Below are 26,301 nucleotides of genomic sequence, written 5' to 3' on the forward strand. Positions count from 1 at the left end.
TGCTACAGTAGCAGGCCTGCGGTTCCTCCCTCCCAGGGTTCTGTTTGCAAGGTGCTCCCAGAGAGCAGCATCGTTCCTCCCCGTGATGCTCTGCGGGTTCTTGGTGTGACCTTCACGTAGTTGTTTCATCTTTTGGACCCAGTAGGTATCAGACACGGTGTTGGGTGTTGTTAGATACCGTGTCACACCTCATCACTCTGACATGCAAGGTAGTTACTTTACCCCCATTGTACAGATGAGAAAACTGAGGTTCAGAGCCCTTAAATGACTTGCCCAGGGTTACACAGATAGTAAGGGGTGAGAATGAGATTTGAATGGAAGTCTCTTTGATACTGAAGCCTGTTTGCTTTTCCCTCTGCTGAAGGGGACCCGATTTCCTTAATCCCCTTGTGAGTTGGCAAGATTGTATGTCTCATGCAACCTCCCCATCTCTCTGCCCTTTCAGCCCCTCTCCCTCCAATGAATAAAAAGAAAAAGAAAACAGAACGATCTGGGCCCAGCTATATTGACAGGACTAAATATTCGGATTGGCTATTTTCCTGACCGAAAGTAAGTGCTTTCAAATCATAAAAATAGACTCTTTCTTTTCCATTATCTTTGTCCTTAAGAACACAGAATAGAGAATGTGTCAGACCCCCTGACTCGCCTATCTTTGTTAAAAAAATTTTTAAATCTTTTCCACCGAGCTCTTCCGCTTTCTATGAGGCTGGTAATGAAACTCAACGTGCAAATTCTAACATCAAATCCATGTTACATAATAAACCTCCGCCTCCCCAGCCCTCTCCAGAGGGGCGCATTTCAGCGAGGCCACTTCAGAACCGAAGCATGAGAAATTCTCCCCTGGGGTGATGGACTTCTAACTGTCCGCCGGCGCAGGGTGGGGAGGCAGAACCGTGGGTTCTCACCTGGAATCCACATCTCAGAAAGTTCAAGATTCTGGAAATCTACTGCTCAGCCAAGAAGGATTTGTGCCCTTGGGGAAGCCCAGCAGACCTGTGCAATATCAGTCAGAGTCCCGTCCCCGTGGTCTGGGCTGGAAGGAAAGAGGGCGGAAGGAGGACGTGACCACTATTATATCCAAAACAGAGCTGAGGGCTTCCTCTGCTGGCTCCTATTCGTCTCAGCAGCCTTTCAACAGGATCCAGGGAGGAAACTGAGGCCTGAGGGGTAACACGCCCAGGTCATCCCAGGTAGCAAAGAGTGGAGCCACCAGGCCAAGCCAGCCCCTCCCAGCTCCAGGTCCCCTTGCTTTCCCTTCACATGACATTGCCACCCACAGAGCCACAAATGAAGCCAAACCCCGTCCACGTCCTCTGTGGAAGGACTCCCTGCAGGAAAGGGTCACCAATGACAGCTTCCCCCCCTTCTGCTTGCCCACAGCTCACCCGCAATGCCTCCGCAGAGCCTCCTGGGTCGCCATTCTGCGTGGCTTCTCAGACTGGCCCTCTCCTTCTTAGCTATTCTGGAGACAAGTCTCTGTCTCCCTGAACTCAGCCCAGAAACAATTGGACTACTTCAAAGAGCATGTGAAATGTGCAAGTACAAGGCAGAAAACAGGGAGCAGAGACTCCCCTAAGAGAGCATCTCAGAGAAGGGATTTCTTGACAGATGTCACGTAGGAGCCCCCCCCACCCGCCCCAATCCAGGTATCCACATGTCACAATAACTAGAAAGGTGTATTTTTTTAAATCTCTGGACTTTTTGAAGAAACCACAGGGATTTGTTAAAAATGATGAAATCTGCACTCCTGTGATCAAAAAGATATACATCTACTGGACATGATTATAGACGGTAAGCCTTACAGCAGATTATGATGCCAGATGATAGAACAAGGGATATGCCTAAAGAATGGGAATGACCTTTAACCACTGTGGTGAGGAAAACATTTTGAGTCCTGGCAGATTCTTTACAAGTGTGCAGAGTATCTCGTAGGACACACGCCTCGGCCAAGGTTCACAGTTTGCCTTAGGTCCTTGACGAGCCATCATGGAACATCCCGAGATGTTGGCCCTTCATTCTTCACTGATTTTTTTCACAGTGATCTTTATGGATGTGTTTACTTCTCTCCAGCCATCCTGGCTGCTGCTGCCCTTCTGGGGCACAGGGTGGCTAGGTGGCTTTGCTGCACTTGATTTTGCTGATCTAAGTGTGCTCATCTTGGTCCTTTCCAATGCCCGCCGTGTTGTTTTATGGGTAGGTTTCATGATTTTGTCTCTACTGTGCATGGGGAAGGCATAGTATACTATGTGTGGCAGTATACTGAAAAGTATTTCTACCTTGGAGCCCATGATGGGATGGAATTCCCCTCTTAGAAACCTGAACCCCATGACACCTCTGTACACCATGTCCCACTAACAACACACCTTAGAACTTTGCCATTTAGTAACGACCACCATTCAGCCCTGGCCGTGTGCCCGGTTGGTTAGAGCATCTTCTAGATATACCAAGGTTGCGGGTTGGATCCCGGTCAGGGCACATACAAGAAGCAACCAAAGGAAGCATAAAGAAGTGGAACAACACATTGATGCTTCTCTTTCTCTTTCTCCCTCTTTCTCTCTCCCTTCTTTTGACTCTCTCAAATCAATAAAATAAAATAAAACTTAATACAGGAATGATTACCATTCAAAGCGACGACACGTCGGGCACTTGTCGGAGAGATTGCATCTGGTACTGTCGTTTGATGCAATTTTCAGAGAAATCTGCTGTGTCAATGCTATTAGCTCCACATGAAAAATAAGGAGACAGGTACATTAGCGTTGATAGCCAAGGTCCTTACACCTCATCCTCTACTACCTACTGGGCACCTGACAGCAGTCCTAAAAATCCATGGTGGGCTCGGAACGGTCCTCTGAAGGCGAAGGGGAGCCTATTCGGTGGAGAAGACTGGGAGGTGTTCGGAGTTGGCAGCTGCTTGGGGAATGGATGAGGGGGTGGCAGCGGGGACCAGATGGAAACTGTAGCAGGATTCCAGACGACAGGAGTCTTGAGAACATTCCTGAGAGTAGGTACAGCGGCGGCAAGTTAAATACATTTGAGAAAATGAGAGTTTGGATCAACGAGACTTGGGGATAGGCCGAGGAAGAAGTCAAGCATGGCATCTGGGTTTCCGACACGGGCAGTGGGGTGGGCGGTGGAGCCATCCGCGGAGGTGAGAAGCTTTAGGGGAAGGTGTTTGGAAGAAAAAGAGGAGATGAATTGCTGGTCACACTGAGTTTCACGTGTCTGAAGAACACCAACGGAGTGTACAACACGAGTCGCCCAGACAGGCCTGGAATGCAGAAGCGACATTGGGTGGAGGCTGTAGGTTAAGAGGTCATGGCTTCATCCACTGGTTGAAACCGGCAAAGCAAATAATTCTCCAGAAGAGAGCATGTGGAGGGAGCGGGGTGGAGAGAGGGAAGCTAGAGACGCAGCTGACGGCAGGGAGGTGTCTCCTCGCTGTGCCCACGGGACAGCCTCGCCGTCTCTGGGCCACCTGCCGCCCGCTCCTACCTGACGTCAGGTTCTACTGGAGCGGAGCTCCCCAAGCTCGGCTGAGAAGACATTCTCTCTCCATCTCCCAGACTCCTAGATTCTCTGCTCCTGGAGAGACATGGTGAATCAGTATTTCCTGCCTATGAGAAAATCTGTTCAGAAGAGACTGAGCAGCCCTACCTTCTCCCATTTTGACTGTTACCACCTACACACACACACACACACACACACACACACACATGCACGCACACACCCCACACCCAAGGAGCAACCGTATGTGAATAAGGAAGTATATTATCTAGTAGAAAGCACATCGTCTTTTGGGTCAAATAGACTTGGACTCAAATCCCAGGTTTAATGTGGAAATTTGAGCAAGTTATTTCAAATTTCCAAGCGTCAGTTCCCATATCTATGAGACGGGCAATCCTCCCTGGAGACCCAGAAGCATGGCTGAAAATATCCGGTGAGATACAAAGTAGCCAGGGCAAGACCTCGCACACAGCAAGTGTGGCGGAAGTAAGGAAGCCTTCCACCTCCTGCTCTCCCCGGTCTAGGACGGAGCCAAAGCCTGCAGAGTCTGAGCTTCGTCCCACTCCTCCCCAAGTCTTTTGAAACTAGAAGGAGCTCTGCTAGGTCTGTGTTTACCTGTCTGCCTCTCTAGCTGGAGGCTGGTAAGTCAGGCTCTGTGATTCCCACAAAAGCTCACCCTTGGACCAGATAAGCAATGCTAAGACAAAAATGCAACTTTCCTGTTCATATAAAGCAATAAGAAAAGTTTTCCTTCCAGCCCCCAAGCAATCTTGTGTACTGTAACCATGACTGAAGTCAGCAGGAATATATTCCAGAGAAGGCTCTGTCTCCTGGACCCTATTTGAGTTGTTTTCCCCTTCTAGAAAAACATAAAAAGAAAGAACAGCAGAAGAGACAAGGTAAGAATCAAACCCATGCACAGCCGGTGTCCAGCTTCTTCAAAAGCATTTTTTACCCAGGTTCTGAGCCTGAGGATACAAGTCCAGGCTGTTCCCTCAGATGAGCCCCACAGTCCCTAACCTCTGTCTTTTTGGATACACATTAGTCCCCTAAGTTAAGGAGGCAAGGCTGGTGCTCAGGATTGCTCCAAAGGCATGACAGGGGCTTCTCTCAACAAAAGATAATGATCGGCTCAACTGTATACAAGTCTTAGCGAAACACAAATCCTAGAGGTCACCTAGTCCAAGTGTGTCATCTTTCAGGGGAAAGATCTCCTCCCTGAGGCAGACAGTGACTTCCCTAAAGTCACGAGGTAAATCAGTGGCAGATTTGGGATGTGAACCCAGAATTCATGACTCCCATGTCTTTGCTGAATATAAATGTCTTTTTTTTTTTTTTTACCATCACAGACTGGGCCTGCAGAAAAAATCAAAGGGATTGAGGGATGTCATAAAGATCAAAACATCCAGGCTTCAATGAACAGGCATCAGATAGCAGTATTACAACAATGTCGTGTATTAACATCAGAGGAATACAGTATTCTCTCCTAGCATATTATTCTATGACTCAATTTTGAAACAACTTTTGACTGATAAAGGCATCATCTCACTTGACTCCATGGGACGGAGACTGAGTGATGGGATTCTAGGTGCAAAATAACCTCCCGGGTTAGGAATTCTTCAGTAAATTTTCATTTGATGCCTAGTGTGTGCTCAATTTTGAGATGACTGTCAAGAGGGAAGTGGTCTCTAAGATATAGGAGCTCATATTGGCATTATGGAATAATTTTGTCATGAAAGACGTCACCATAGTGGGTTTTGAGGGTTGGGCATGGGGGGCTTCAGCTGGTGAGACCGGCGGTGCCAGCCCCTGGGACAGCCCTGCAGGAGGGGCAGGGGGTGCACGGAGGGGACCGCGGGCTGGCTGATCGTGCTGATGGTGCTGATGGCGAAGGTGGTGCTATTGGTGGAGGAAGAGAAGGGGAAAGGTGATGAATTCAATTTGGGAGACACTGGGTTGAAGCAGCCTGAGGGGCACCGAAGTCCCAGGGACTGTGGAGGCAGCTGAGGCCCCCTTCTCGCGGGATTCCCCCTCCGTGGCCGCGGTTCACGCTCCTCTGTGCTGCGGGGGTCATCCTCGTGTCTTTCAAAATAGATCAAAATATCTCATCCACTGATGCCCCCTCTCTGTCTTTGAAAATGTCCTCCGCCAGGGCTGGTTTGGCTCGGCTGTTAGAGTGTCGGCCCTTGGACCAAAGAGTCACGGGTTCGATTCGGGTCAAGGGCACGTACCTCGGTTGCGGTTCATCTCCGGCCCTGGTCCGGGTCGTGCGAGAGGCAGCCAGTCGATGTATCTCTATCACATCGATGTCTCTCCCTCTCCTCTCCTTCCCTCCCTCCTGCTCTATCTAAAGATAAATGCAAAAATGTCCTCGGGTGAGGATAAAAAAGAAAAGAAAGAAAGAAAATGTCCTCTTTTTTCTTCGACTCTCATTTAAAGGGAGTGGGCGGAGGTCAAAGGTGTGTGTCTGCAGGCAGTTCGCGTGTTGAACCAGGAGTTTCCCAAGGCGGTGTCTGCACAGTAAGCAGAGGAGGGGGAGCAGGAGGAGAAAGTAAGGGGCAGGGGCAGGGGCAGGGGCAGGGGCAGGGCAGAGAGCTGAGACTCGGGAGCCGGTACAAAGGAAGACAGCCGCGTGGTCAGGAGCCACTCCGGGACCCTTATTTGCAGTACGGTAACAACCCCAAATTGGTGTGGTCCTTCCAACACAGAGAGCTGGTGGCTACCTGAGCGCCAGCCTCCTCAAGGGTCCAGTCAGCGCAGGCCATGGCGAGTCGCCAAAGAACAGAGTTCCATCGGGTGGGTTCACCGGCTCACCGAAGACACCTCTTCAATCGTTTTTGTTTTTTTTCCCTAAATAAAAATATGAATCTTTACCTAAAGTATGTAGATGATTCATAATGTTCCTGATAGGTAGGTCGTACTGCCTTTCACCAGAAATAAGCCAGCTGAACCACGTCTTCGGGTATCCTGCGGGTTAAATCTCTCAGTGGCATAGATGTGGCTCTCCTGTCCTCATACCTTCCTGCCCGTCTCCAGTCCCTAGTCACCAGTCAGCTGCGACACAGCATCAGCGAGTGCCTGCAGTACGGGCTCCCGGGCTCCGGAGCTGGGGTGTGGTGCGCACGTGAGGCCGGCGGGCTGGCTGTGGCCAGCAGTTCAGGAGAGGAGTCCGCCTGAGGCCACCCTGCGGGGTCCCGGAAATAAGAAATGGGGGACATTCCAAGATCAACTCCAAACGACTTGGTGAATGTGAGAGAAGGTGTGGAAGAGAGAGCAAGGATCACAAAGCAGGAAACGCTGTAAGGGACATGGAACACCCCCCGTCAGAACCGGCCCTGCACCCTGGGAGGGCTCCGCTCGGCTGGCCTCCCTCGAAGGAAGAGGAGGAGCGGGGGTGAGGGGGGGTGAGGGTGAGGAAGCCATGCATAGTGGTTAAGATTCGAGTAAACACCATCTCCCTGAAAGAAAACATGCATTTGGAGATTTCCTCAATAATTAAGCTGAAAGCCACTGACTCATTTCTTCCCTAATTAGCTTCCTTCTCTATCCCAGGCAAGAAATCCCTCTTATTAAAACTAAAGTTTCTTTGCTGAAATGAGATTCCCTGTTTTTTTTGTTTGTTTGTTTGTTTGGTTGGTTGGTTGGTTGGTTGGTTGGGTTTCTTTTGGCCTCTTTAACGTGTTGAGGGTGTTCGCATCAGCCGTGATGCCCACCTGACTTCCACTCATCACCTGGACACCTGATTCATTGTTACCACTTCATGAAGGAGCCTGGCGTTGACCCTTCGCTCCCGGTGTCTCTCACGTGTATCCCTCAATCATTTCTTTCCGTGGAAATGTGTCTTCCCATTCCCACCGTCACGTCCTGCTCAGGCCCTCATCAGTTCACACGGAGAAGGCTGCGACGGTCTGCCTGTCTCCTCTTTTCCCACCTCTAATGTATTCTACTACCTGTTGAGAAAATACTTTTCTAAAAGTTTTATATTGCTTATATTTCCCCACTCAGATTTCCTGCACATGAAACAAAAAATAAATAAATAAAATCATTTTCATTATCTAAATAATAAAGTGCACAGACAGAGAGAGAGAGACACACACACCCCAGTGTGGCCTCGAGCCGCCTGTGTACCTTATCTGTGTTCACTCACCTGCCTGTACAGAGAATTTTCACTTCTATGACTCTGTTCACAGTCCTGAGCTACCAAATATCTATGAATGGAGCCCTTAAATAGACTTCATTTTCCCAGGAGTTTGCGGGTATTGCCTTCTCCTCCTCTCTGTTACAGAAACCATAGTAAAGTGGAAGGAAGAAATGCTTAAAGGGAGCCCCCAGCTGGCTGTGTGACCTTGGACAAGTCACTGACTCTCTCTGGGCCTCCGTTTCCTCCTCTATAAGCTGGACCAAGGAGACTGAACCAGCTGATTGCTAAAGAGCTCCTAGCTCTCCAGTGAAGTGCGACCCACCCTAGAGCCTTCGTCACCTGCCCTTCCCAAGGCGACTCTCCTTGATGAGGGCAGTCACACCTGGTCTGGAGAATGAGCGTACCTGGACTCCGGGAACAAAACATCTAGAACTGCGTCTGTGTGAGAAGCATGAGAACGGGAGCTTACAGACCCATGAACGGCTCTTCTGCTTGGGCCTCTTTCAGAAGGTCATGGTGCAAATTAGAACGTCTGCCTTGCTTACCTCTGTCCAGCAGAAGTGCTGACGTTCTCGGTGGGCACCAGCTGTCCCTAGACGTACGTGAGTCTGGCAGCCGCTTTGTGTGCTGATGGCTCAACCCAAGCACCTGCCTTGAGGCAAAAAGTCTAAATGAAAGGACAGTTCCTGGATTTATAAGAGACGTGGAAGATCCTTCAAACTCCGTCACATGCATCGTCACATTTGACCTGCACAGGGGCCAAATGAGGAAAGCAAGCAGTCGGCAAATACTGCCGAGGTCCACTGTGCGCCCGGCTCTGCTGGGGGTGCGCAGGGCACGCCCGTGGTCAGACTCCAGACCCTTTGTTCACGGAGCTCACATCCCAGTGGAGGAGAATCTGTTTACTACGATGAACAGGAAAACCTTCAACAGAGTCAACAACCACTGTGCAATAATGGGTTCCATACACTGGCAGAAGCTGGATGGTTAATGATAGCAGCTATCATTTATTATTCAACATATATTTACCGAGCGCTCACGGTATGCCGAGCTCTGTGCTAAATGCTTTACATATGTTATTTTATTTAATCTTCATGCTAACCCTGCAAGGCAGATATTATTATCTCCATTTTTCAAGCGAGGGAATTAAGGCTCAGGGAAGGTAGGGAACTTTCCCAATTTCCCCTAGCTGGCTTGCGTTGGAGCGGGATGGAGACCGCAGTTAGCCCCGTTGGCAGGAGCAGGGGAGGTGCAGGTTCACCAAGCGAAGGAGAGGGGAGGGTGCCTTGGGGGCCACCATTTCAAAGTCATAACGTTGTAAAAAATGTGATGTCGAGAAAGCTGGAAAAGCAAGAGGTTTAGACAGCCAAGGCAAAGGGGGTAGGAAGTAGGCACGAGAGGCTGGCGGGGCAATGGGAGCAAGGCGAGAAGGGCTTTGCACGCTAGGCTTTTCAAAAACTTCCTGAAATTGTTTCAAGAACAGAATGGATATGTACACAGCAGCACTGTACTCCCCGTACCCACCGTGGGACGCGGCACACGGGCTGTAAGCTCTGTGGAAGCCGAGGGGGCCACTGGAGGATGATAAGCAGAGAAACGATATAGTCAGAAGGGCAGCTCGGCCGCTGTGGCTCAGTGGATTGAGCATCGTCCCAGGGACTGAGAGGTCCCGGTTCGATTCCCAGTCAGGGCACATGCCCGGGTTGTGGGCTCGGTCCCCAGTAAGAGGCATGCAGGAGGCAGCTGATCGATGTTCCTCACATCAAGGTTCTATCTCTCTCTCCCTCCGTCCCTCCCTCCCTCTAAACAAACAAACAAACAATGAAAACATATTACAAAATAAAACTTTAAAAAGGGCTGAGTGTGGAAAGGATTGGAGGAGGAAGTCAGAGCTCCACATACCAGGGTAGACCAGGAGGGCCCCAGTCAAGGTGACAGGGACAACGGGTCACAGACAAGGGGCTTGAGAATGATTTAGGACGCAGGTTGCACAGCCTTTGGTGATAGATAGAATGTAGTGGGGTGAGGGCTTCGTTGAGGATAATTCCAAGATTTCTGGGTTAAAAAAAGAGACTTAGGATTTATAACTAAAATAGGTAAAATTCCAGCCCCGTATTTAAAAGGTTTTGTGGTCAATACTTCACAAAGCAGTGCAGACATTGCCCATTTCTCTGTGTCAGTCAATGAGTGTGCATGCACACATGTACACACATGTACACACACATACATGCACACGTGCGCACATGTACACGCACACCCGTGCACACACATGTACATGCACACACACACACACATAAAAACCCCCACAGGAAGTTTGCATCACGGACCCTAATGAAGAGCTCCCATGACACCCTCCGTAAGTCGGAAGTCGGCTGTCTCCTACCTCACAAGACCTCCAAGCCCTAAAATGTGTCTGATGGGGACAAGAACAGTAGAACTGTTTTCTCAAGCAAAATCCTATTTCCCCTTTATTGTTTCTTTCTGCAGGGGAAAAATTGTGGTAAAAATTGTTCTGTCGTCGTTTTCAGTTGAAGAAACAGAAAAGCAATAGAAGCATTTAAATACCACAAGAGTCCATGTTATGGAACAACTAAATACCCACAGCATAAACCCAACCGGCAGCAAGGTAACCGATGGAGAATGTGACGTCCCGTCCCAAATCACTGTTTGGCCATCAGACAAAATGGCAACAGGGACACTTTGGTTCAAGGCGATGACGGGGACAGTGAGCCAACCAGAGTCAAACCATTGTTGTTCAGACTCTCTCTCCCGAAGAAGTCAGTCATTTTCCTGAACAGCCAATGTTTCCAGGATTTATGGATCCCCTTAAGCACCAACTTTTTTTGTTAATGGAACCATTTGGCTACAACACCTTCTGAAATATTTCCCGTCCTTTCCTATATCCTTATGCAAATGATACAGAACAAAATGGAATCTCGGTGAACCAAGGCCATCGTTGGAAGTTCCAACTATTATTTTGTGCTAAAAGACTTCAGGACTTTTTGAACGAAAATGTGTGGAGTTGGCCCAACATGAAATCACATCCTTTTTTTAGTCCTTTCATCTGTTTTTATAGTGGTTTTTGTCTCCTCCTTTGTTGTCAGGCTTTGGCTGTTCGTTCTGTCTATTACTACCCTTGAATCTTAAGTCTCCTCATTTCTTTTCACAACATACATTGTTTCCATGCTGCTGAGAGCCTGAAAAACAAATAGCCTGGCATGTTATCAGGACCATACATAAAGTGAGAGTAAGCGGACTCCGTGAACAGACAAGGGCTCATTCATGCTCAAACTTTGCGACTATGTTTAGTGTCTAGAATCACATAATGGAGGGGGAGGATTTGACATCAGCAAAACCTGAATTTGACCTTAAATCATCCACTCGCTGTCTCTCAGCCTCAGATTCCTCCTTAGCACAAATAGAAAGGATAGCACCTACTTCATTAGGTTTACTGTGGGGATGAAATGAGATAGGTAATGCATGCAAAGTTCTCAGCATGCTTGCTACACTACTATCCTTGATTAATTAATGCTATTATTAGTATTATTATCGATTTGTGGCATGCATTGTGCCTACCCAGCTGGTGTTTTTCCTTATCTCCTTGCACTGCCTCTAAACTTGAAAGAAGAATTATATGGGTGTCAAGACCACGGGGGATGTCAGCTATGGTTAAGGATGAAAGCACCGTTGTAGTTGGGGAAAGTGCTCAGGTCCTTCATGGTGTTGGGGTGCAGCCAGGGTCAAGTGCACCAAACCAAGTCAAGAATTTTATCGTAAGGCTGAGTAATGTTTCCAGGCAGAGACTGGGAAGAGATGACAGAGATGCAGAAAGGACTCCAGGAAAATAGCACCTCAGAGGCAAGTAATAACTTCCCCTTGTTGGGAACGGTTTAGCCTCTGCGTCAGTTTTCATTATGGGTCTCTCTTTGGTCACAGAGCATCTGTCTCATGAGTCATTGCTGAGGGATTGAAGGATTGAGGCTCAGGTGGGATCTGATGGAGCCTGGTAATGCAGGGGGAGGGGGACCCAGGAGTTAGAAGCCAAGAGGAACATGGTTGAGAGGGCGTGGTTAGGGTGACTGTAGCCAGCCACATCAGATCAACATCTGAGGCTCACATTCGTTGGCTGGTGGGCAGTGCCCGGGTGGGGAGGATGGGGAGGTCAGCTAAGAGGTCCGGGGCGGCAGTGGCCCATAATCCAGTAGTGCTACCTCATAGAGACAGAACACCTTCTGCTTCCAACGTGTCTGCTTTCCAAGCTGGGCTTAAATGTTTGTTAGTAAATGCTGTCTCTCCTAATTCTCCTCTGGCCATCATTCGTTGCAAAGAGTGACCCAGCCCCTGTGCCTTTGCACTCCAATCTTTTCACTCAGTGTCACTTGACATATAACTCAACACACTTGTCCTTCTTTTAAAATGACATCAGTTTCCAATGACACAGCATCACCATCCCCACCATTTGCTCGGCCATTCTCCTAGTGTGGGGCATGAGGACCCAGCCCCTCAATCGTGAAAAGCCTCTTTGCGAATAACTTTGTGCTTTTTCTTTGCTTTGGGGTTATTTCCTTGGGGAACCTACTAGGGCGTGGGATTACAAGGTCGAAGGGTGTGACATGTTTCATGCTGTTATTACACGTGAAGCTTATGAACTTGCCTTTATAACTCCAAGCACTTTCAGAAAGCTGTTTCCAATCCAGTGTTGTGTGTTCGGTGCTGTGGGCCGCTGAGAAATATTGAATGAGTCAACTGGAGCACTGTTGGGCTAAACAAGTATTGATTAGAAAGGAGAAAGCAAGGCTAAAGTCAGGAAGGAGGGAGGGAGAGAGGGAAGGAAAGGAGGAGGGAGGGAGGGAGCAGGAGAGCATAGACTGGAAACCTCTGGTTTGATGCTAGTTTCCCCTTGGTGGCCATGGGCTGGTGCTCAGTGTGTGAGGTGACATGGATGTTGAGAGAGGGAACATTTTGTGTGGCCCTCTTCAGCATACTTAGCCCAGCCTGGCATTGTACCCAGGGGTGCTTCCCTCACCCTCTCCCCCACCCCGCGTGCGTATATTTTTAGCCCACCAATGGCATCACACTGATGCTGGGAAGAGCAGAGCCCCAGATGCACAGCGGATACCGAGAATCTGGCTTCTGTTTTCACTTCCTCCGTGTCCCCCAAGGGGGTTTCAAAACTCTGAATTATGCCGCCACCCCCTTTGTCTTTTCTCTTTCTGAACCCCCAACTTCCTGCCTCTCCAATAAGTGCTAAGGCATTGTGGTCGGACCTGGGCTGGAACCCTGGCTCTCCACACTGTGTGACATACCCTGTGTGGCCCTAGGCGAGTAACTTCACCTCTCTGAGCCTCGTGTTCTTCATTTGGACACTCAGTGCCTGCCGTCTAGCTCAGGGAACGGTTGCATTATGTGATTGTGGTTGCCGCGGTGGTTTAAGCTGCTGCGGTGAAACCTGCAACAGAGAAAGTAAGATTGGAAAGGAGACGTTGCTAGGTCCCCATCTGTAAAATGGGGACAATAGTACCCACCTGGGGGAACTGCCATGTAGAATCATTACAGGTGCAGGTAACAGAACATGGTAGATACCGGCTGGTGCTCTGTGTTATTGTGCTTCCTTCCCCTGCCCTCCTCTCCCCTCCCCTGCTCCTCCCTTCCCTGTCCGGCCCTTCTCTTCCTGTCTTCTGTGTGAATGGTCACACCGCTGGGAAAGAACACACTAAATCCCTCGCTCTCTGCTCCTTCTGAGAGTGGACGGGCAAGATAAACTAGGAGCAGAGAGCTCCCTGGTAGTGGCTTGGCCGGGTCATTTATAAGGGAGAGCGAGTAAACAAACCTCTCTCGTGGCTGAGCCGGGAAAGCTGAGGCTAAGAGGAAAGCAGCCTGGATGGGGGCCCCCGAGGAGCCAACCCGGCCTTAAATCCCGCATCTGGTTGGAGGGCTGCCTGCCGGACAGGTGCGGGGCTGGTGAGTTAACGCTCCCCGGAGCGGAGGTGAGAGCCAGGGCAGGATCAAGTCATGACTGAACACAGTTAAGGGGACAGGCAAGGAATTCGGAATACAATGCCTAATTGTACCTAGACTTGTATATTTCATGAAATCCTATTTTAACTGGATGCCTTTTCATCATATGGTGGATGGTAGGTGCTGGAGAAGGAAGGAGGGAGGAGGGAGGGAGGGGGGAGGGAGGGAGGGAGGAGGAGAGCATAGACTGGAAACCTCTGGTTTGATGCTAGTTTCCCCTTGGTGGCCATGGGCTGGTGCTCAGTGTGTGAGGTGACATGGATGTTGAGAGAGGGAACATTTTGTGTGGCCCTCTCCAGCGTACTTAGCCCAGCCTGGCATTGCACCCAGGGGTGCTTCCCTCACCCTCTCCCCCTGAACTACTTTAAGGAGAGTTTTGCCCTGTGTTCGGGAGAGGAAATTGAGCAGAAGTGTGTGAGTGCCCATGTCTCTGCTGGCTTTATAGGCCAATTACAGCCAAGACCCAGTTATTCAAGCGCAGCTCCAGGATAAGTCCGTGATAGGCAAGGCGGTGCTGGGGGAGGGGGGCAGGTTATTGAGGCGGCCGGAATGGAGAGAGTAAATGTCACAGGTCAACGAGACACCAACGGGGACACAAAAGCCCACACAGGAAGAGGACGTGGACAGGGATGTGGATGTCATGGGCAAAGAGGACCGAGGCATCTGGGGGCTGTGCCGGTGTTGCTGGGGTCTCAGGCCTTGGCTCAAAGGTTGCTCCTCGTGGGAGAGGCCACACGTTCCCCGTGAGCTGGGGTGAAGGTGGACGTGAGTGGAGAAATGCCGAGGGAAACCGAGCACGGACGGCACAGCTCTGGGACCCACCGAGGGCAGCGCCCTCCGACGGACCCTCTCAACATGCTGTGCTCATTCCCGGCATAACACCTATTGTGCATTATTGGAATTATCTTTCTTCTCCCCAGGCCCCCCTCTGGACTGTAAGCTAGTGGGGGGCCCACATCTGAAGAGACATTGCGTTCCCAGGGCCAAGGACAGTGCCTGGCATAGTCTGGGTGCTCAGTAAATATCCGCCAGTCATTACTTCCAGCCAATGACAACCAACTTCATTAAGAGCCTATACTCTAGAGCCAAAATACCTGGGTCTGAACCCAGACATTGGACAAGTTACTTATCCCATCTCTGCCTCAGTTTTCCTATGTAAGAAGAGCTCTAATGGTATTGCGTATCTCATAGGATTATGGTGAGGATTAAATGAATTCATGCATGTTAGTTGAGCATAGTGCCTGATACATAGAAAGTGCTCAACCAATGTCAGTTATCAAATATCATTATCTTCGCCATCATCATTATCACCATCATCATCATCATCATCACCATCATCACCATCATCATCAGATCAACTTCCCACTGACTGGGGCAAGTCACTAAACTGTGTGCATCCAAGTTCTAAGTTCTAAGTTCAATGACATGCTCATTCAGATCACTCTTGACTCTGATACCTTCTGGCTCTCTCTGTGGTATGTTTTGCCCTCTCTATACCTTAGTCACAGAAACTCCTGAATCCCAGCCTGCTCAGAGCTCTGAGCTGCAAGTGTGCGTTATAATTAGCCTAAGGACAATATGACCAGAAACTGAAATCCTATGCAAATACACTGTGTAATAGTCTTTGGAGGAAAGGAGAAAATATCTTTGCATTACCTGCTGTTCGAGATTATCCACATGAGAGCGTCTACCCATCAGCGTCTCTAGCAAAGAGTTAACAAAAAGCTGATAATAAAATGCCAAGCTCTGTGTACCAGCCTGTCATAGTACCCAGTGTCCTTTTTGGATGGGAGAGCAGGACAATGTGAAATGAAAAGCTGAGAAAAATAACAGAAGTTGGGGATGAGGTGTCAGAGGAAGGCAGCCATCAAGTAACTGGAAGTACTGGGGAGAGGTGCGAATGAAGAATGTGGCCTGCAGTTACTCTAGTAAACAGGATTCACAGAACGCAACCATTTCCGTGAGGAAAGGTACACACACATATATTCATAAAGTATCACGATTCGATTATCCAACAAATTGATAGCATTAGTTGCCTCTATGGAGGAAAAATTTAGCAAAATTTACTGAATTCTTTACTCTTGCGTCCTTTTTGAGCCATGTGAATGCGTTACCGATGGCAAGATGGATTTTTAAAGACTTATTTCCTAGGGTGAGCAGAGAAAGAACCCGAAGTTGAGATCTGGGTTCTAGTTCTGAGTTTATCAGTATCAATCTGTGTGGTTCAGAGTAAACCTCTCCCCACTCTGGACCAGGCCTGTCCCCTGAGAGTGAAGGCGTCAAATTGCATCTCACCTCCAGCTCCTCCCGGGCTCTGCCATTCAGCCAGGGGCACGGGGCTTCCTTCCGCAGAGCGCCCTGCAGCTCTGGGCAGTGGGAGCCCGCCGCCCTTCACTCTGGCCCTGGGCCTCGGCCCCTGCTCTTCCCGCTGGTGCTCCTGGGCTCCAGTTTGCCCTCTTACCCCTGGGGTTGAGTGGAGAAGGGGCAGTGGAGGGCTAGAACTCAAGACAAATGGGGATGCACAGCAACGCCAGCACCAACCCCACGGCGGGTGGGCAGAAGTAAGGAGTGTGCAGCGAGCTACACCCAGCGGGGAGAAGCGCTCCTCGCTCTCTCTCCAACACACGAGCCTCCATCATGATGACTAGTCATTCGCTCAGGACCCGTGACCCTGCGGCAGGTCCTGTGACCCAGAGGCCACTGGTAGTACGGAGAAGGAGTCAGAGAGGACCGCTGGGCTTCAGGCACAGGTGGGGAGAGGACGAAGGGAAGGAAAAGAAGAGAGAGGGAGGCCGACTGACAAAGAGCCAAGGGCAGCACAGAAAAAGACAGACAAAGAGAAAGGAGACAAAGAGAGACCATGAGATGCACAGGCAGGCGCACAGAAGACCACCTGCCCCGTCCTGTCAGTGAACTTGAATGTCAGGAGTAGTGTTGACTCATCCCCGTGAGCAGCAGAGCCCTAAAAGAAAGTGCACGAGGCATTCTAAGCAGGGACACCAGGAACCCGTCGTTCCTGTCCCCTCTCCCCGCCCGCTACCTCCACTGGATCCCCGGGGTAAGAGGACAAACTACGTCCATCAGAAGTGAAGATCAGGGGCTGCAAGGGCCAGCCAGGTCCAGAGTAACTGGCTTGGGGGGCTTATCCTCCACAGGGCGGGAGGGTCGCTTTTTAAGGATGTTGGCATCTAAGGTCCCATCCCAGAAGCAGAACGTACAGGAGGAACAGCTGAAGCATCTGGTGACGTTTAGCCCGGAGGAAAAAGACGACCGTGGTAGGTAGCCCATGAGAACCCCTTTTGGCGCTGAAGTGCTCTGATTCCATAAAGTCTTTTGAAGTGCTCTCGTGTGAAAGGAAGATCAACCTCATTTCGTGCGGCTCCCGATGGACACATTAGGAGAAATGAGAGAAATTCACCAGGAGACAGGATCCAAGCTGACGAAAGGAAGAAGCGGGTGTTCCAGAATAGGACGGTGGGCTGTCCCTGCAGGGGTGGACGGAGGGGTTAGCTGGTCAGGAGCTGGGTTAGGTGGTACTTCAGACACTTTCCAGTGCCACACCCCTGAGGCATAGGGCTTGGGGTAAATAGAGACATTGGGAGCTCCAGGGAAGTCTGATGGAGCCAACAAAAGTGTCAGCTCCTAAAATTAGATGATAAAAACAGAAAATTGCACGGACTTAAATGGACCTCTTTCTCCCAACAAACTCATTTCATGGGAGAAAGAGCTGCTTATTAATGGTGGTGGTCACTGGCAGAATGAGGACCGGCTGGCCACAGGCCCCTCTGCCACTGCACGCAGGCACCACAAGGATGCCAGGTGTGGAGCAACAGATGTTTCAGGTAAACAAGGAAAGAAAAATGTTCTTAAAAGCTTATCATTGGGAGCCCGGCCAGTGGGACTCAGTGGTTGAGCGTCGACCCATGCACCAAGAGGTCACCAACTCAATTCCCCGTCTGGGCACATGCCCAGATTGTGGGCCCGATCCCCAGCGGGGGGCATGCAGGAGGCGGCCAGTCGATGTTCTCTCTCATCGATGTTTCTATCTCTCTCTCCCTCTCCCTTCCTCTCCCTCTCTCATATCAATAAAGAAAAAAATCCTTTAGAAATAAAAGCTTATCACTGGGAAACTGCAATGCTAAATTCCAATGTCCTGGTGGATAGGTTATGTGGTCAGCTCAGGCACTGCCTGGTGAATTTGTTTTTCCTGCCAAGTGAGTCTGCCAGGGTGGGAGAGCTAATTCACACGAGAGGCTGCATCAGTGTAGCTCCGAGAGCAAAGACGCTATGGGCTAGGGTTTAAGAGCACGGGGGATGGAGCCAGACAGCCTGGATTCGAAGGCTGCTCTCCTGCTCAGGTGCTGTGTGGCTTAGGATGAGTAGCTCAACCTCTCTCTGTAAGGTTCCTCCCCTTTGAAGCAGAGAAAACAATTATCTACCATAGGATTATTTTGAGGATGCAACATTTACAATAGTTATGACACTTGTTTTTAGTGCAGGTCACTTAGAAGAGGACCTGGTGCTTAGGAAGGGACTGCATTTCTTATTATATTATTATTGTTATTGATCATAATGCTTTTTCTAATCATCACCCAGGGATATGTTTTTATTGGTTTTAGAAAGAGAGGAAGGGGGGTCAGAGAAAGAGAGAAACATTGACATGAGAGAGAAATATCGATCGGCTGCCTCCTGGGCCCCGACCAGGAATCAAACCTGCAACCTAGGTATGTGTCCTGACCAGGAATCGAACCTGCAGCCTTTTGGTGTAGGGGACGATGCTCTAACCAACTGAGCCACCTGGTCAGGGCTATCAGAATACTTTGAAAGAAGCATGATGGAGAGGGGAAATCCTGGGCTTTGGAATGAGTTAAAGCTGAATTCAGTTCCTGCTCTCCAAGGCCTTGTTTTAACAACTGTAAAGGAGATGGAGGGACAGAAACCAAAAACCTCTCCTGCAGGTTTGGAATGAGAAATAAAATAAAATATGTTTATGTGCCTGGTTCAGTGCCTGGCATATAGAAATATTCAAGCCATCTTAGTTCCTCCCCCCTCCTCGTCACTGTGCCAGGCACTGGGTGAAGAGCAAAGGACATAAGTAGGACGGGGAGGTGGTCCCCATCCTCAAAGGGCTCACATCCGAAAGAAAGACCTGGACACAAGCAGTGGTAAGGTGCTGCATTGAGGGCTATGAGGGAGGCATCTATCCAATTACACCGGGCAATGCTGAAGCTGGGATTTGAAGAGTTGAACTTTACGGAGCTGGTCAAAGTATAGGTCAGAGAGGAGGTGGGGTATTTAGGCTGTGTGGGAAACACACTGCATATGTGTGACATCAAGAGAGCCATTGGTCATTGCTTGGGGTCACTACCCATCTGAGTCCACCCTGTATTTCTGCGCCAAGACCCCTGGAGCCTATGCCTCTCTGGAGAAGCAACTACCTGCGAATTGACAGGAAACCCCACAGCAGAGAAGACACCAAGAGCGACCAAAAGCAGTATGTGTACATTTCAAGGGAAATTTCCAAGAAAGGAAAAGCCTACAAATCAGACTGTCCGAAAGACCACGCTTAGTGCCACCCCAGAGTTATGATGCTGGAAGGCGTCCCATGATTGTCCTGGCTGTTTCATCCCTAACTGCTCTGAGCGCACAAGGCTGCCCTGTCCACACACCACATCCGAAACTCTGGTAGTGTCATCTGTCCCCGTGAGGCCTCCGTGAGTCAAGTATTTGGGAAGTATGAGTAGAGACCTACCTTGCACAACCTCACAGCAGCACAGCCATTCATACATACCACCCACTAAGTGCACACATAGGCACACACATAGGACATGTACACCATCAGACACGCAAATACACAAACCACACACACTCAAATAGCCGCAGCACAGCATGCACAATCTCACATTCATGAGATACATGGAAATGCCTGTTCACGCACTCGCGTGCACATCCTACCCACACTCAGTGCACCCACTCACACACGTGTTCAAATGCCCACACCACCCAGAGGTTCACTCTCCCACAGCCCATCTCACAGAGTCAGAAGGGCTCACACTTCTCTGCACATGGCCCCACGTAAACACAACGTTTCCACTCCACACCCCTCCCACCAGCCCGCACACCCCGGCACATCTGTGCGGTGCATCCCCCACCCGGCTTATTCCAGCAAGAGGCTTCCCGCTCGGTGTGCAGCGGCCACAGTGGCCAGGAATTAAAATGCAGCGAGGAGGAGCCGGGCGCGTCAGCACCGCGTCTCCAGGAGCGCACAGCCTTCGCCAGCGCCGCCCCGCCCGCCGGGAGCCGCGGGGCCAGCGAGCTGAGGAGCAGGTGCTCGAAGCCCAGCCGCGCCAGCGTCGCGCGGCCGCTGCCCAAGTTCGCCCGGGGCCCAAAGCGGGCCGGGCAGCCCGGAGAGGAGCGCAGCCGGCGCCGCCGCCACCGCGGGCTTGGAGTCTCGAGAAGAGAAGGGCGTAAGGAGCAGCGAGTTCGGGTCACCCCGGGAAGGTGTAAGCCGGGGCTCCGCAGTCCCCAGCTCCTGGCGCCGCTGGGGCAGGGAGAAGAGGCAGCGGACAGCGAGGCCCGGCTTCTCTGGAGACTCAAGGCACCCTGGAGAGCCGGGTGACGAAGCGACACTTCCCTCTGGCCGGCCTCCTCGACGGGGCCCAGCAGCCAGCAGCCTCTGGCAGGACGCCCTGAGAGCCCCCAGCCCCAAGCGAGAGCGGGCACCGCGCAGCGCAGGGCTCGGGCGCGAGACTCAAGGGGAGCCTTAGCTAGTCTCGGCGGAGCTCAGCCCAGGAGCAGTGAGAGGGACCTGGAGGGAAGGGAAAGAAGACAGCAGCCAACAGAGCGACCACTCACCCCAGTACACACCCACCCCACCTGCCGAGCCAGGGGCCGCGGGGAGCCTCTGGGGGCGCTCGTTCCCTGGCGACTTCTCTCCCGTGTCCCAACACCGCTGGACTACGGGCCGGGCTGCTGGGGTCCTGGGGAATGTCCAAATCAGGCATGGTGGCCAAGTGGCTGCTCTCCCGCGACCAGCGTAAGAGCTGGGGTTAGGCGGAGCAGGGGGGACTCCGTTCAGGGTTCCCCGAGGTCCAGGACGAAGGGAAGTGGGCGCAGCACCCAGGGACTGGAGAGACGGCGCCTGCCGGGGGCCCATGCCGAGGTAGTGGCCGGCGTCGGGCATCCTTCAGGAAGACTAGGGAGCAGGAAGTCTAGGGAGGCGCTCAGAGAGGCCAGTGCCAGCGGCGGCGGGCCGAGGCGGCGCTCAGTCCCGGGCGGGAGCCCGCGGAGGCGGCAGCGGCGGCGCCGGGCGGGCATGCCGCGCCACCGGAGCTCCTTTCGGGCGCACGCTTCCCTAGCGCGGGCTGCGCGCGGCTGCTGCTGCTGCTGCTGCTGCTTCTGCTTCCACTGCTGCTGCGGACTCCCATGGCGGCTCCGCCCGGCCGGGGCCGCCGCCGCTGCCGCCAGCCGCGGGCTGAATGAATGAGCCGGAGCAGCGGAGCCGGGCTGCCCCCGGCCGCGCTCACCGGCCCGGGACGCTTCCGCATGGCCCGCGAGGAGCCGGCGCCGGCGGCGGTGGCGGCGGCCGGGCAGCCCGGGGGTGGCAGGGGCGGCGTGCGCGAGCTGGCGCTGCAGGGGCCAGGGGTCGCCCGCAGGGGGCGGCCGTCGCTGAGCCGCGCTAAACTGCACGGGCTGCGGCACATGTGCGCCGGGCGCACGGCGGCCGGGGGCTCCTTCCAGCGGCGGGCGCTGTGGGTGCTGGCCTTCTGCACGTCCCTTGGTTTACTGCTGTCCTGGTCCTCAAACCGCCTGCTCTACTGGCTCAGCTTCCCGTCGCACACGCGGGTGCACCGCGAGTGGAGCCGTCAGCTGCCCTTCCCCGCCGTCACCGTGTGCAACAACAACCCGCTGCGCTTCCCGCGCCTCTCCAAGGGGGACCTCTACTACGCCGGCCACTGGCTCGGGCTGCTGCTGCCCAACCGCACGGCGCGCCCGCTGGTCAGCGAGCTGCTGAGGGGCGACGAGCCGCGGCGCCAGTGGTTTCGCAAGCTGGCCGACTTCCGCCTCTTCCTGCCCCCGCGCCACTTCGAGGGCATCAGCGCCGCCTTCATGGACCGCCTGGGCCACCAGCTGGAGGACATGCTGCTCTCCTGCAAGTACCGCGGCGAGCTCTGCGGCCCGCACAACTTCTCCTCCGTGAGTTGCCCATCGCGCGAGCCCGGCCCCTCTGCTTCCCCGCGCTCCAGTCAGAAGGTCCCCCCCCCCCCCCCCCGGGGCTGGACACCGGGCCCCTTGCAGTGACATCATGTCATGACCCACTGTTGGGTCTCCTGAGTCTTCTGCTGTCGGTTGTGGGAAGTTGAACACAACTGTAGGAGGAAGTCTCCTGCTCTTTTTTCCCCGACTCTCTCCCTCCTATCCACCTCGAACCCTCAACTCCGCTCCTCTCGGCCCCTTCTAGGAATACCAGGCCTCCTTCTCCAGGGCCTCGGCCCGGGACCCAAGGACTCCTGGCAGCTGCCATGTGTCTGTGTTGAAGGGTTGGGAGGAGAGGGAAGCATGTCTTAAATGTGAGCTTGTTGTCTTTGGGAAAACCAATAGGAAGCTCTTCAAGAATGGGCAGTGGGAGAGGCTCGCAGAGGCCCTAAAGCAAGCTTGCCAGTTCCAAGACCCTCGGGTCTGGGAGAACTGTGATGGAAACTCCCAGAGTATTAACACTGACGCTGCTATTAGTTTGGCTGGGGAGGCAGCCTTCCCTTCTGCTACTTTTAAAAATTGTTTGTCTCACGCATACAAAGGAATTGGGCGTTGGTGGGCACTGGCGGGCTCCTGCCCCCACCAGGTGTGAGTGCGGGTCTGGGCAGGCGGAGGTATTGATGGAACAGCTGGGGCCAGGAGAAGCTGTGCAGGGGGTTGTAAGCCATTTGCTGTGCTGGTTCCCCCATGCTGTGGGTCTGGATAATGCAGCTGTCAGACAGAAGGTATCTGCCTTGTGCTGTTTGCCTGGGAGGAGTTGGGTGCCAAGCCCCAGCATGGAGCGAGTCTGTCCAGCCATTCATGTGTAAACAAATGCCTCTGAGGTGGGTTTGGGCTTGTCCACCGATGCAGGGGATTTTGCTGTGTGTACTTATTTGTAGAGCTGTGATGGTGATTTTACCAGCCCTCGTGCATCCCTCCTGACAGCATCGTTTCTGACAAAGCTTTTTCTGGGAAGGTAAAGAGATGCCACCATGCCAACAGGTGTCGGTACACCAGGCCAGACCTCTGATTGGCTGATTGGGCCAGTCCTTGTCTAGAATGGTAACCCTGGCTCTGATCGCCCTGTTTGGTTTTCAGCCTGTTTGTAGAGCAACCCTGGATTATTGTTTTCTGGACTTTTTCCGTTGCCTTTAAAGAATCCCTACCTGGTAACCAACTTACCTTAGCAAAGCAGGAGATGCCATGAACAGTTGCTTCTCAGTGACTTCCTCCAAACTTCAAACACAATTCTGAGTTCCACAAAGATGAAAGAATGAGGGTAGTGATGCCTTTTTGTGTATTGTTTATTTGTCTGAACCCTAACTAGCAGCCCCTGGAGTTACACTGAAGTTCAGTGTTACATTCAGGTACCTGCAGCTCCAGGTTATACAGCACGGCCCAGGTTATGCAGTTCTGCACATCTGACGGTGGCTTCCCGTGTGCAGAATCGCATGCTGACCGCCAGTGTTCACCTCCGATATTCACCACAACCCTGCATTAGCGATGACTTCTATTCCCATTTTAAAGATGAGGCTCTTAAACCCTGTCTAAAGCTCAGGGCCAACAAGTTCAAAGTCCAACTCTGCATAGCATCAAATCCATTATACAGAAGCCACATGTAACCTTCCTCTCTGACCCTGGGCTTCTCTTCTATCAGAGGATCCCTAGGTAGGAGTCTTGCCCACCCTCAGCCCCACCAAATCCTTTTCCTCCTAGGAGCGGGGCTGGGAGAGTCAAAACTGGAGCTGCTCCAGGGGTCGAGGTGGCCATGTCCTCAGCCACATGTTACTGGACCTAACAGCTCTGCCTGCAAGCACACCGCAGCTTCAGGAGCTGCCTGACCCCAGCCTCCCAGCAGGGCAGGTATGGCCATGAGTTAAAGAAAGCAGGGTTCTTCCCACTGGGCAGACCCTTTTCTTCCCTCTCTGTGCCTTGCTTTCCTACATTGGAAGAGTTTGTAGGCACACACCCAACCACGCCAAAGTATTACCTCCATTCCCCAAAGGTATGTGTTCCTGGGGACTCAAGTGACCCCCTTACTGGCTTCTTATCATGGCTTTGTCCTGGGAGTTTCCAGCCCCTTAACATTTCATGCAGTAGTTCTCTTGTGTGTGTGTTTTTTCCCAAGGGCCTCAGAATTAAAGGTTGTACTCCTCTATCTGTGGAAGCCAGAAACTATTTCAGGGGAGCCCCAAATACAGAGTGGACCCATCAGGAATACCTTTGTCTAACCACACCCCCCGTCTCAAGCCTTTGTCATCTTTGATGGAGTGCTACTGTAGTGTAGTGGTTAAGAGCATGGATGCTCAAGCTGCATTGATGGTTCAAATGCTGAGACTACCAGTTACTCTGTGCCCTTGGACAAGTTACTTGATCTCTCTGTTCTTCACTTTCCTGCTCCATCTAGTGGAAGTAGCAAAAGAAGATACACCACACACACACACACACACACACACACACACACACACAGTGGGGAGCTCTTAAAACTGTGCTGGGCCCCCATAAAAATGTTGCCTTTAAATGGTATTGGCCTCCTAACTGACCTTTGGCCTCCAGCTTCGTACTCTGTCCACTCTGCAGCCATCCTCTGCTCTACAGCCACAATGGTCTTCGAAAGCTCCACTTTGAGCATGCTATTCTGCTTCTGAAACCCTCCAGTGGCTCACCTGTTCTCAGGATGAGGTCCAGTTCCTCGGCTCTGCACCGAGGCCCTGCCTTCTCTCCTGCTGGGCCTTCCCACGCACCACACACCCAAGCTCTGCAACAGCTGGACCCCACTCCTCAACACTGCCTTGTCAGCCCGGGGACACCTACCCCTCTTCCAACACCCAGTCCCGGGGCTGTTTCCCGATCACCCCATTCTCCTCTCTTCCTCCTTTTCCTCCTCTACCACCCGGTTTAGGCATCGGTCCACTGGTCTGTGTCCGTCTCCCCTCCAGACCCAGGCCGGATCATGTCTGATGTCTCCGCTGTCTCTTCCAGCTAGCACAGAGTCTGATTCTAGGTGTTCAGGAAAGGCTGGGGAAGGAATATCTTCACCGGGTAACCCCAGGGATTCCTGTTGTCCAGGGTCACCCACGCCAAGACTCTTGGCTTAATTTCTCTGGGAAATACCAGTGGGGTGCATTGCTAATGAGTAAATGCCCGAACAATTTGGGGGCATTTATTCCTTTTGATGACAAAGGGGAGCAGGATGCCAAGCACTTCCCAGACACCTGTGCTTCCCAGGCCCTAAGAGGACTAGTGCAACAGGTGAGGAGTGGGCTCCCCGGGACACCTTTGGGGGAATGTGCCAGCTGTCCCCACGGTCTCATTGCATTCAGGTAGACTCATGGTCTGGAAATAAGCTCAGCAGACGAGAGAAAAGCATTGTGGAGAGGCAGCGGTTGGGCTCCCCTGAGGCCCACTCAGGATGGTTCTCCTCCCAGCTCCTGTGCCCGTGTGTGCAGCTGTGCAAGGGTTAACCACTCCGCACTCAGACGAAGCCGCTGCTGCTTCTGAATACTGTGTGGTCTCCCTGGCATCAGCCGTGGTCCTCCGGCTCTGCACGCTGGGCCCTTCCGGGTTTTCCGGGGGGCAGAGGAGAGCAGCCTTCTCAAGAATTGGGAAGGATGCAGAACTGTGAGGCCAATCTGTGTGGGTCCTGGGGCCTTGGAAGAGGGACTGAGGCGGAGAAGGGCCAGCAGAGGCTAGCCACGCCCACTGTGAGAAGAGGGAGCCGGCCCCTCTCTGGGAGGAGGTGCGGTTCGGTTCCGGGGAGAGTGTGGGGAGACCTGGCTCAGGGCTTTGGCTCCGCTCCTTACTAACCTTGGGCAGGCACTTCACTCTCCACGCCTCCGGGAGCTGGGCTGAAGACAACCTATACGCAGTGACCGGCTCACGCTGGACAGCAGTAGGTGCTTGCTATTCCAGAGTGATTGTTACATTCCGGAGACAGAGACCGACACAGAAAGAGTCTTTGTATCTGGTGGTGGCACTTATTAATTATTATCAATGTAATTATTGTATCTTATCCTCGCCACTTGCCTGAGTGAGGAGAGGCTCATTTTCTGGTTCATTTATTCAGTCAATCGGTGTCTACTAAGCGTCAACTGTAGGCTAAGCTCTCTACTCACTGCTGGGGATGTCAAATTAAACAAGGGTGGTGTGTTGCAGGGTTGTTGAGAAGAGACATATGTGAGCAGTTCCAGCAGAGCAGCGGCACTCTGCGGCCTCGGAGGGCCCCCAGGCAGGGAGGAGGGAAAGGAGACTTTAGGGAGAGAGGACAGCATGTGCAAATACATACAGGGCTGTGAACTAGGAGAACGAACACACGCTTTCTAGGCCCTGAGAGCAGTTCGCGGTAGCGGGGGGCAGGGCCGGAGGTGCTGAGGTGGGCAGAGCTAGGGATGGTCCTGCAG

At 52.2% G+C, this 26,301-nt stretch overlaps 1 protein-coding gene across 2 annotated transcripts in view; it reads left to right on the top strand.

The window, feature by feature from the left end:
• Positions 1-26,301, top strand: part of ASIC2 (acid sensing ion channel subunit 2) — a 954,837-nt gene that overhangs the window by 692,732 nt on the left and 235,804 nt on the right. Inside the window, exon 1 of one of the 2 annotated variants that reach the window (XM_036269218.1) lies at positions 19,960-21,859. The exons of the other annotated variant lie outside the window; for it this stretch is intronic. Within the exon in view, the coding sequence (XP_036125111.1) occupies positions 21,146-21,859 (714 nt within the window). The 5' untranslated portion in view covers positions 19,960-21,145. Of the gene's footprint in view, positions 1-19,959; positions 21,860-26,301 lie in introns of those variants that run through there. 2 annotated transcript variants of the gene reach the window in all.

This window comes from Molossus molossus, unplaced genomic scaffold (assembly GCF_014108415.1).
Source record: "Molossus molossus isolate mMolMol1 unplaced genomic scaffold, mMolMol1.p scaffold_m16_p_19, whole genome shotgun sequence".
NCBI classification, from domain to species: domain Eukaryota; kingdom Metazoa; phylum Chordata; class Mammalia; order Chiroptera; family Molossidae; genus Molossus; species Molossus molossus.